Below are 12187 nucleotides of genomic sequence, written 5' to 3'. Positions count from 1 at the left end.
TTAAACAACCTATTATTTTAGTAATCAGACTTAACAGAAACAGAAGTTGACTTGAGTCATTCTAAGAGGAGCTGATGAGCATGGCTTTGTCCCAGCATTTCTCCAAGTGATCACAGTAACCAGCGTCTCAGACAGGAGGAAAAGGTTCACAACTTTTAAATTAAACAGGCGTGCATTTTGTAGGCAGCACACCTTAAGTAGAAGCAGAAGGTAAAAGGATTTAGAAGTAAGTAGGCTTGTTGGTAACCCATGAAATTCCATAAAATGGAGGGATGTGATTAAAAAACCTGCGTTCATTTTTATGTTACCAAACTGAATTTTCTACAGAGCACCTTTGAATTCATTAGTTTAGAACTGCTTTTAATTTGGTGTTTCCCTTGAGAGCCATTATATTTTTCTGCTGTCAGCCTGATGTTGAGGGAAAAAAGAAAGCTGGCAGATGTGGTGTTTTCATCTAGTGTGCTTCATAGTTAAAAACTGCATTAACTGCTATGCACAAGCAGAGCATTACTTTTAATAATCCATCACAACTATTAAGTAGTTTAAATAAACTTAGTTTCAAAGATTGCTGCCATGTAGAGCTAACATATTTTTTCTTGTTCATTATAATCCTTCTGTGTCAGAAAAGGATGCATATGTATGTTGACTTCGGTTTTTTGGTGTTGTTTTTTTTTTGTTTTGGGGATTTGGTTTGGTTTGTTTTTTTTTTCTTTTTTTTTTAAATACACCCACTTGAAAAGTACTGAAAAATCTTTAACAAGGGGAATTTAAAAAAATAATTTATATGGATGTCTGGCAAAACCAGCATTTCATATTGTTCTTACAGTATTTTATACTTCTACTCCTGATGTGACTATATATAGTTTACAGCCTCATTTACTTTAATGTGCTACCTGAATAACATAATCATAGCAATAACTATGGTATAGGGTTGTAAGGTGCATGAACCACTAATGCTTTCTGACGATCTAAATGACTTGTTCATAAAATGTTCTTTTAATAATAGTGGTAAAGCTTTTAGCACTAGATGTCAAAAATGCGAAGAATGTTGGCTTTTTCAAGTGTTATTTCTTTTCTAGCTAAAGTGTATTTTAATAATAACTAGCACCAAAAGCCAAGGTTATGTGGCTCTGTCCTGCATGGCAGAATCACAGTAGAAGACTCTTCCCACTTATGCAAACAGCTTGACCTCTGTCTGCACAGTTATGTAACATCCCTAATGTGTTTACTATTTCTTTTGTTTAGTTTAACAAGATGTTTCTTTTATCAAGAAAGGTCAGTATAACCTGCAGAAAAAAAAACAACGATCACAGTAGGTGCAATATTAGTCTGTCACTACTTCATAAAGCTCTCTTCGGCAAGACTGTGCCTTCGTGTTGTAAATTGGGCAGATTTGGACATCCTTTCCAAAAGGAGGTGTGCTGGGAAGTCAATTGAAGACCAGGTTGAGGGGAAAAAAAAATTTAAAAATTCAAAAAAATAAAATGTGGAACAGGTTTCCTTTTCAGTTAAGCATCTTCAGGAATATATTTCTTTCTGTATCTCCAGGTTATTTGGCGTTACAGGAAACTGTGCTGCCTGCAGTAAGCTCATACCTGCTTTTGAGATGGTGATGAGAGCAAAGGACAATGTTTATCACCTGGACTGTTTTGCATGTCAGCTTTGTAATCAGAGGTAAGAGAATTTCTTGGGTCTGTTCCATAAGCTAAGTGCTAATTCAGCACTGGTGTGGTCATACATTCCAGAGAAGAGGAAACATCTACCAGCAATGGAAACCCAAGACTGAGCGTAAGACCTGGATACTTTTCCTGGGACTGATACAGAACATTTTTCATGACCTTGGCCAGAAAACTTTTTGTGCCTCAAATCCCGCATCAATAAAAAAGAATAATGTTACTTCCTCTCCTTCAAAAGGCTGTCTGTCAAGTTTAATTAATTAATATTTATAAAGGTCTTTGAGATCCTTTTCTGCAGAAGAGTGTAGCAGTACCATTTGTCATTATTGCATTAATTTCACTTAATTCTTCATTTTTATCACATGTATTTCTTTTAAAGTACACATTGTTTCTTCCTGTTGCCAGAACTGTAATCATTTAAATTTAAAAGATGTTGTTCCCACCATTTCCTCTGTAGCAGCATTGGACCTCTCATAGACCTATTTTTATTTCCTTATCTTAACTTTAGGTTATAAAAATCTCGAGGATCCAAACCTGATACTTTGTTCTGAAGCCTTGCCCATGTGGCACAGCTGGAGAACAAATGTAAATAATGGTAAAATCGTAACAACTGATTTTTTCAGAGGTGAATGCAGCCAAATTTATACCAACTACTCTCAGAATGGTGGCCAAATCCTGTCAGACATTTCACCGAAAGCTCCATTTCTGACTCCACGAGAGCTGCCGGCAGCTCTGCCAGTGACTTCTATCAGGTCTAGGAGCTGAGACAGCCAATTACGTCCTCTCCCTAATGTTCCTATTATTGTCAGTTATTTTTCATTTATTACATGATCTTTTTTAGCATTTTATGGCATTCATATTTTTTTCAGTTTCAGCTGGGAAGAAACACAAGATGTACATTTCTGAGGTAATAAAAATTAGGAAGATAACCCTCTAACATGACAAAGTTAGACACAGCTCTAAATAAGCTTTCTTAACTCACCTTGTCCTACAGTTTATTATTTTTTAACACTGTAGTCATTTAAAAATCAAACATCCCTAAAGAACCATAAAATGTACAGCTGCTAATAAGTGTAGCACACTACAATTATGCTCTTTAAAAAAAGCCAAATTGACCTTTTTCATCATGTTGCATGGGAAATTAAAATACCAGGCAAGTAATAACCGCCGCTTAAACTATATAATAATGCAAAGTAATTATAGGTTCTAATGCTATTTAAAGTCCTATATCAATTTTGTCTTGCTACAGAACTAAGAAACTCTATTCTGAACAAGGCAGACAGAGGCTCCCATAGCACCCATTTAAGAAAGACACACACACTCTCCTAGGTTTCGTTTCTTAAACCCTTCACATCCCTGTTTTTTTCCAAACCACAGTTCTAGTATCATTATTAAAGCCCCTAATATATTTCTGTTGTTCGCTTCATTTATTACATGCCATAATGGGCCTGCATATCTTTAGTGTTGGTTATGCACAATTAGCACTTAGTTATTGTCTTGTCACTTCAGCCCATACAAGACAAACTTCTTTAATGTAAGAAGTCAGCTAATCTTCATCAGTCAAGCAAAGCAGACAATGTTTGTTAGCCAGAGTGCAAAAGATTTTCATCATAGTTAGCACTCATGGATCTGAGGAAGTGAAATTTCTTTTTTCTCCCCCCTCTCCCCCCCCAAAAAAAGAAAAAGCACAGCTGTTGTAATTATTTTAATATTCCTCTTCTACCATTACAATTGTGGACTAATGTACAATTTCACTGCAGCTAATACACATCACACTGTGCTTTGGGGCCACTGACCCCCTGGAAAAGTGCTGTGAGGTGCTCCTGAAATGGAGCTTTACTGGGACATTTAATAGTGCTTAGCCTCATTATTCCTGAGCCTTCAATCTAGTCTTTTATTTTATTTTTACTTTCCACGTAGTTTGGGCAAAGGGTTCCTGAAATAGTCTTAAGGTATCTTAGACTAAAACAAAAGAATCAATTTACCTGAAATACAGTGTAGTTCATCTAGTGAAAACAGGGCGTGGTTCTAGAAGTTCCAAAGAATTTCAGAAATTCTCAAAAGTGACCCTAATCCTGATTATATTGCAACAGCTATCATGAAGCCTATTAAAGCAGACTGCCTATAGGGTACCTTTCTTCCTCACAATTTGGAGCTAGGGGCACTCTGAAGAATTAATTTTGTTGTTTTCTTACAATAAATCCTATTTCATGGATGCTCCAACATAGCTCTTCTGTTGTTCCTATGGCAAAGCATCCCACTGACTACATTCTCCCTTTAATATCTTCAAATCTTTTGTTTTTCATCACTTGTGTAACAATAAAACCCTGAAATGGTAGACACCTGACACATCACCAATTTTGGAGTTTTTTACATTTACTATGAAACCTTTTTCTCTTTTCTTTTAAACTGAATAATCTTGTCAGTCACCATGTCATTAATAATTTCTGTTGTCCTTCTTAGGATCCTTTTTTCTTCTTTTAGTTAAGCTAAACAAAATCAAACAGCAGATTCTGAGTAAGGATGAGTTTATAAGATAACAGTTCAACTTTATTGAAAGTTAGACTTCGGCGCCTTCATATGCAGAATAATGTAATTGAGAGTCTTTAGGTTTGCTCTTTCCTTTCACTTCAGCCGCTAATTTCAGTAATCCAGAATTTATTTATTGAAGAGAACATTTTTATTTATAAACACATCAGCAATATCCAAAAACTACCAATGGATGTAGCAAGGCTCACCAGCTATTGCAAGACCTGTATGTTTAGCCGTATTCCCCAATTTCACATTCTCTTCTCCCATTCAATTTTAAATCCTTTGGGTCATTCTCTACAGTAGTTCTTCAGAGTATATAATGCTCTTTGTTTGGTTCCACATTTCCCTTTCAGTTATTAAATACCATTTAGGTTTTTCCCTGACAGAACATATGCAATGTTCTTGAGCATACAAAATTGTTTCTTCAGTTTGCATTACTTTGTCTTTGCCAACACTGAATTTCTTCTGACATTCTGTGCCTGGTTGCTCCTTCCAGTCCCTTCTACCATCCAAGCCAGCTAATAATTTTATTAACACTGATGCTTGGGGCAGCCCATTCTTCAGGCTTGCTATTGCATGACCCTCACATTCCTACCCTTTAAATAGTTGATCCTGGCCCAGTGAGAGAGATGCCTGCCTGTTTTTGCCGAGTGCTTTTGTGAAAGACTTGGCGGTTTTTCTGCTTTTATGTACAACTTCACTGTTTGCTTTTTTAGTTTCGAGTACCTACAACTCACCATCTGGAGCAAGTCTCAGCGTGGATGGTAGTTAGAGCCCCTTGGTTTCGGAGGACTTTTTTTTGGGCCGTGAACTCCAGATCTGAACTAAGTCATAACATGCCTGTCCCCTCTTATTGGCCTCCTGAATCTGACATTTGCAGAGTGAGGAGAAAGAGGCATTGTCTCACATACTGTATTCCAAGAAGACAGACTGTAGACAGAGACAGCCTGAAAGAGATCTCCTGAGCCACCAAGCCTAGTCCCCTGGTGTCAAATAGGCACTGTCTCCTATTTTCCCTTTCATAAAGCTATTCAGCCTTGAGATCTAATCACTCCATCAAGCCAGTTGTTGAGATATTTCCCTCATTTTTTTCTTGATACTGATGCTTACAGCTGTAGCAATTTTGTGAATATTAAGCTCTGCTCATAGCCTAAAGGTTTTAGCATCCTCTTATCTCTCATGTCTCTGTCCAGCTTACTCCTAATTTGAAGTTTTTCCATCACCTAAATGCCCGCAGAGCTTAGTGACAGTCATCTTAATGGTGTGAGTGTTCCCCTTTCTTCTCTGCAAACATATTAAACTTCTCCTCAGAAGCCACTCACCTCATATTGACAGTAGCTTCAATATACTTAATTTCTGCAGAAAATTTAAAGGGGAAAAAAAGAAAAGGAAACCACTGGAAAAATAAACTTGTAAACAGACACTGCCATTCACACTTTGTCAGGTTGCATGTGTGTGACTAGCAAAATGGAGTGGAAAATCTTGCAAGTGGGCTCAGCTGTATCTTTGCTTGACACTTTTGACTACAGCAATGATGTCAGTCTGCCTTCGGCTTTCCCACTTTCCAGAGTTTATGTCTCCTGCCTTTCACTCTCTGTCGGCATCTTTAGCAGCTTGTTCCATATTTCTGAGATATTTTCTCTCTGCCGTTTGAAGTCAACTCAGGGTATGGTTTAAAGCCCCCATCTGCTATCACTGAGAGGTGTTTAAATCTACTGTTCTACCCTTCTATCTGAAATAGCCTTTATTTTTAATGGGAACTGGACTGAAAATGGTTACAGACTCATTCAAATCGCTGTCCTGATGTAGCTGTAAACACCTCCAGTATAAACTGTTAAATGTCCACACAATGCTGCCTTTGTTCTCTATCAAGTGGGGGGGAGGGAATGCAATTCAAGGGACATCCTTATTTCAAACACCAATACTAGATTTTTTCATGAGTGGTCATTTTATAAATTCTGAAGGCCTGAATACTGCTTATTTTCATTGAGTGTCTCTAAATTTATAATAAAAATTAGTACATTGTCCATACCTGCTGTTTAAAACGTAGTAAATGAAAAGCACACCACTTTGAGATTTGTCATTATGAGTTGAACTGGGTTCTGTGTGTATGTACACTCCATCGTACTGGTGAAAATGTACAGACCCAGGCACAGATCATATTTACCAGACTTTGAAATGGACATTTTGACAGAACCCCAGAATTAGTAAACCAGAGGTGTGGACTGATGAACTGTGATGCTAAAGGGTGGCTTAGTTCTCTTAGCGATGCCGATAGAGTAATGTTAGTGTGAGTTATAATGGAAACGCAAAGAAACTTTTTAAAAAAAAGAGGAAAGGGGGAAAGCAGAGGACAAGTTATATCACTGATTGCAAAAAGCAGAAGGGAAGGGTGTGGGTGTGGTAAGTCTGAGATTCCTTTATCTTTGAGGAAATCAATTAAATGCTTCCAGATTTTGTTTCTTTCTACAACAAAGATCTGACTTAACCGGAGGAGGCAGACACACAACCATCTTTGTTCACAGCAATATTTCTCTCACTTTCTTAAGAAGCCTTCAGTACCTTGACATGTATCTTGTACATCAGAAAAGATGACAGACAGCAGTGAGATCTCCTTAAATATCTGTTCTGAACAATGAAAGAACTATTTCTAAAAATGGGAGTTTTATACTTCTTGTGATTAGTCTAGGCGCACCTTCCCCTTCCAAACAAGGTGATAACAGAGGTCATTTTGTGATATAAATGGCCTTCCTTTTGCCATTGTAAAATACGACAGGAGTTCTAGGATGTAGGTTAATTATAATGGTCATTCTACTAATGTCACAGTCGTGTCAAAAGTACTATTATCAATTTATGGTGGTAAGTCCAATCTGGCATGTTAATGCAGCCTATTGCATATTCTTTCCCGTTTGTCTCGCATGCCTATTAAAGAAATTGGGTGAGGGTTTTAGGGAAGGCTGAAGACTACCATCTGCCTGCTAGAAGAGTAATAGTCTTGCCTAATTATATACTCCTAACACAGTGGCATCTTCATATGCTCCTTGACTCCATTTGATATACATGTCCAAATTGTACCCTGATTTACATCCTATGCCAATTCCATAAAAAACCCCCAACCTTAGTGGAAGGCTAGGCTCGAATTTACCCTTCCATTTAAAGCTAAACTGGCTTTAAATCTTAGAGTGTGTAAAACCAATCTGCAGTAGTTATAGATCTAGCTCTTTCACTTCAGAGGAAGCTAAATCTGTTTTTGAGAGTCAAATAAGGTTGAAAGTGTGAATGGACAGAATTTGTCATACTTCATCTGCCTTCTTGCCTTGTCTCATTGTACCTGGGAGCTAGCATGCCACGATTATAGGTTTTTCACCTGGTGCTTACCTCTTTGTCACCTAATGAGTGCACAATTCACACATTTATTACTCAGGGGCCGGCATGAGCCTCACTGTCAGTCTTTGCCAAATATGTTTCACTAGCTGAACTTGCACCATATGAAAACAGTTGCAGAATTTGGACCACAATTATTGCAAGTAACAGGTTTCCCCCCAGGCACAAAGGATCATCCAGGTGAACCCAGAGGATGTCTTACCATGCAGACAGACCCCCACCCCACAGGTTATCAAAAGCCAAGCGTGTCTAGACAGGCCACTGGCAGCCTCTCCATGAGACAGCTGTACACTGGGAAGGTAAATGATTTGTGGAACTGTGTATGTTTAAAGCCATTCATGCATAAAGCTGTCAAATGCCATGTAGACACAGGTAGAGCATTTCTGGCTCGACATATTAACATTGCACAAGCAAAAGGCATTGACAGTTTTTATTGGGAAAGGCATCCTGACACCCCCACGTAGCTGGTGCAGTTTAATTCCAACTGTGTCACTTCTCTGAGGGCTGAGAAACGAAATCCTCCAGCCAGGATTTTGATGCAAGCAATATTGCAAGAAGTCACACGTGTGAGTAGTGCCGAGCAAGTGAATTGCACTTAAGCAGCGTCTTTTTCATTTACTAAATATTTTAAACAAATTAGCCTGCTAAGCTTTTTATTACTCTGGAACACAAAGGAATACATAGCTGAATAATGTTCACAGTTCAGAGTTAGTGTTTTCTGCTGGATGTAGAGGTGGTTTTGTCTCCCACTGGTGACTGACCCAGCAGGAGAGACACCTTGCTGTGCAGTAACCCTCTGATGTGGTGGGCACTGCCAGCCTGGCAGCTCCTGCTCAGTCTCCATCATTAATCCGTGGGCAAACTGTAACAGAGTGACTGATTTGTCACAATACAATAACTCTCCCTGCTTTTAGTCCATATTAATCCATATGTTCATTTAAGAGAAACTAAGAAGAAGTGGGTTTAGGGGTTCTTTGTTTTAGTTTAATGTTACTTCTTTGGGAAAAATAAATTTACATATTGGCTCTAGTTAAGACTCTTTTACTTAATCTTGTAAGATACACAAAAGGATTTTTTTTGGCATTGCTGTAAATGGACAAAATTACAAAATGTGGGAACTAGAAAAAACACCAAAGAACAACTTTTCTGCATGAGTTCTACATTTCAACATAGCTACTCAAAATCATTTGTGTTGTTAGTAGTCTGGTATACCAGGATTGGGGTGAGAAGAATAACAGGAATCTCTAAATTCTGTAAAAGAGTCTTGACCATAAATAACTTAAAGATTTCGAGATCGTTCCCTAATCTTTATTTTCAATCATCATCATCAGCAGGCAGTAATCCTACAGAAAAAAAAAAAAGTCCACAAATAAACAAACCAATTTTCCTTTAAGAGCAGAGCTAATTCTTTTCAATCCACTTTTTTATTACACTATTTTCCCTCTATCTATGTAGCTAACATAAGGATAAATTTCCAAAGCTACCCAGTTGGAAAATAAATGGGTTCAGTGTTTGTCTAGCATTCCAATCTTCACAAATGTAAATCAGTCCAACTGCTACTCATTTAAACCTCCAACTTCACAAAACATTAAAGGACTGCTTTCCAGACACAATTTAATCTGTGATAATTCACCAAGATTTCTGCTTGAACATCATTAGAGATTGACTATCTGATAAAGACAGACCACTATCAGAGGTCAGATGGGTCAACCTGTGTCATCTACGGAGTTTTACTGGGTCAACTACAGTAGGCACCATTGTTTGAAGGTTAAATTGTTACAATTAAATACATATACAGCTATTCCCACAGCTATTCTGCTGTTAAATCTACCGTAAACAACACAAGCATTTATATCTGACCCTAATTGTGTCCAAGATGTCACCATTTGGAAATTATACAAAAAAGGACATTATAATCCATTACACATTAAACAATACTTTATGTAGTGAGATCCATAATTAGCTGGTAGAGGCTGGTTTCATTTATTCACATCAGTGTTAAGGGGTTCATTTAGGTTACTTTCTTTCATTTTAATTGGAATAATGCGAGCAGTGCCTCCCAATATATTTTATAGCTGGAGAGTTCACTATAAACAAAGGCATGTAACCCTGCCAAGGCAGTCACTAGGGAAACGTTTTCTCTGTGTTGGCCCTATTCACTTATTTCCTAAGTATCTTCAAGAAGACTGGCTTTGTCAAGGGGAAGGGTTGAGGGCATGTCAGGGAAGAGCCTTCTTAAATTCGAGTATACTGCTTAGCTGGGAAATCCTACTTTACTTGAAGTTTGAAGCCAGCCAGCCAGGAGCATTAACATTATGTGACTTTCCTAGTCATCAGAGAAAATCAAATGAAACCTCTCAGAAGTGTTTTGTAGCAATCAGATCATTCCGATGCACGTAATAGTATAACAAGGTAGGTACGCTGATACCACAAGAGAGAGAGCAGTTAGCTGTGTAACTAAATTTATAATCAGCTCCTAAAGGAAAAAAAGAAAAAGGTTTCTCTGCATGCCTGCGTGCTTCTGGTTTGCACCACAATATATGTAAATTTGTGTGTGTGCTAGGAATGGTTCTCAGAACCACCACTTTAAATCAAATCTAGCGAAATATCCGACTGGGATGTAAGGAGAAACTGGCACGCCTGCACAGGGCAAATATAACGTGTCTCAGGCAAGCTTTCTGCTGCATATGATCACTTTGTTTTCTTTGCTTTTCTTCTGATTTGTACGAAAGCGGGACATTTACTTTTCACTGAACTCAGTAGCCTGGGATATTTATCGTGTTTTATCTGTGTGCCATTGACCTGATCCAAGACTCCCACAGTCTTCAGTGGGCTTTGAATGAAGTCTTTGGCCGGGGAAGCAAAAGTGCTCGAATGCACTAGGTTTTGCTGAAAGCGCAGGATTCATTCTGGTACCAGAGCAACTCCTCTGCTGGGCTTTCACACACATGCACACATCCGTGTGTGCTGTACAGACAGAGCAACTCCTCTGCTGGGCTTTCACACACATGCACACATCCGTGTGTGCTGTACATACAGAGCAACTCCTCTGCTGGGCTTTCACACAGGTGCACGCGTCCGTGTGTGCTGTACAGACAGCAGTGGTGTGAGCCGGGCGGTGCAACGAGACCATGAACACTTGCTGTACTACCCTTACACGTAAGATCATATCACACCGTTTATCCTCAGACTATATCTCTTTTTTCTCTTTATTATTGTAATTTCAGATTTTGTGTTGGAGACAAATTTTTCCTGAAGAACAACATGATTCTCTGCCAGACAGACTATGAGGAGGGTTTAATGAAAGAAGGTTATGCGCCCCAGGTTCGCTGATTGGATGCCACACCACTAAGAATAAAAAGCACTATGTTCTTTTATCTTTTTTGCTCAACATGTATATAAGAAATGACACAGGAACCTACTGAATAGCATAGATATAGGGAGACTGAATGGTTGCGTGACATAAAAGGTGGACTGCATCTGTATGTAGTGAAAATTGCTCCAGTTCAGAGTTGAATGTTAATTAAAAAGGTACTGTACATACAGCTGGATTCTTTTTGCTTGCTCTTGGGGTTTTTTGTTTGTTTGGGCTTTTTTGTTTCTTTTTGTGTCACTTGGCATGAGATGTTTATTTTGGACTATTGTACATAATGTATTGTAATATTTGAAGCACAAATGTAATACAGTTTTATTGTGTTACCATTTGTGTTCCTGTTTGCTTCTTTGTATTGTTGCATTTAGTACAATCAGTGTCTAAACTTACTGTATATTTATGCTTTCTGTATCTACCAGCTATTTTAAATGAGCTGTATCTTTCTAGTAAAAAGCATTAAAGAGCAAATCCCAACCATTATGCTACACTTAGAGCTTAAGAATACTGTTTACATTAAAACTATTTAGAAAACTAATAACTAGCAGCACCTGCTGCTAATGATGCTATGGTTAAGGGTCTATCAGCACTTCTGTTATAAGCCTCTATTTTTCAGGGGTTAAGCATCTGCTGTTTAATTGCATAGATTTTCCTCAAAGAGCACTTTTATTTTACTACAAAATTTTGAAAAGCAAATCTGACTGGTTTGGGATATATTATAAAAAGTGCAAAAGTTAATGATTTTGGGTGCTGCTTTTGCACCCTGTAGGCATTTCAAATGCCTGGATTTGATTTTTAATTTAGCTGGAAATTAAGCCCTAATGCAAACCAGTGCCTCTGGGTATCTTATTTTTTATATATATATAAATATATATATATATATGTTATTTTCTGAAATCATTTAGTTTGGGGGCAGGGGAAAGGAAAGGGAGAAGACTTCTGTTTATATACATTTTTAAAAATTCTTAAAATTTGACAGGTCTCTCTCTCCCTCTCTCTATTTCCTTTTTCTCTTGTTTTCTTTTTTTTTTTTTAATCAGGGCTTAACCCTAAAGTTTTCTGGGGCTGTGTGCTCAACAAACCCTGGAAAAAAGTGAAAGTAGAAGGCACTGTAAACAGCCCCCTCTGAGGGTGTATTTACATTAAAGAAATGACCCTGAGCTGACACTAGGAGAGTGACTGGTTACTAATTACCCATCTCAGTGAAAGCTGAAGGTAATTTAAA

General features: G+C 37.9%; 1 protein-coding gene across 6 annotated transcripts in view; it reads left to right on the top strand.

The window, feature by feature from the left end:
- Positions 1-11500, top strand: part of LMO3 (LIM domain only 3) — a 58385-nt gene extending 46885 nt beyond the window's left edge. For all 6 annotated transcript variants that reach the window (XM_027699694.1, XM_027699698.1, XM_027699696.1 and 3 more), the window contains 2 exons: positions 1549-1674; positions 10820-11500. In XM_027699694.1, coding sequence (XP_027555495.1) covers positions 1549-1674; positions 10820-10925 — 232 coding nt within the window. In that variant the 3' untranslated portion in view covers positions 10926-11500. The remainder of the gene's footprint in view (positions 1-1548; positions 1675-10819) is intronic.
- The last annotated feature ends 687 nt before the right edge of the window (positions 11501-12187 follow it).

The sequence above is a fragment of the Neopelma chrysocephalum genome, unplaced genomic scaffold (genome assembly GCF_003984885.1).
Source record: "Neopelma chrysocephalum unplaced genomic scaffold, ASM398488v2 Primary Assembly neopelma1_139, whole genome shotgun sequence".
Lineage (NCBI taxonomy): Eukaryota > Metazoa > Chordata > Aves > Passeriformes > Pipridae > Neopelma > Neopelma chrysocephalum.
This window is presented reverse-complemented; position numbering and strand designations above follow the sequence as displayed.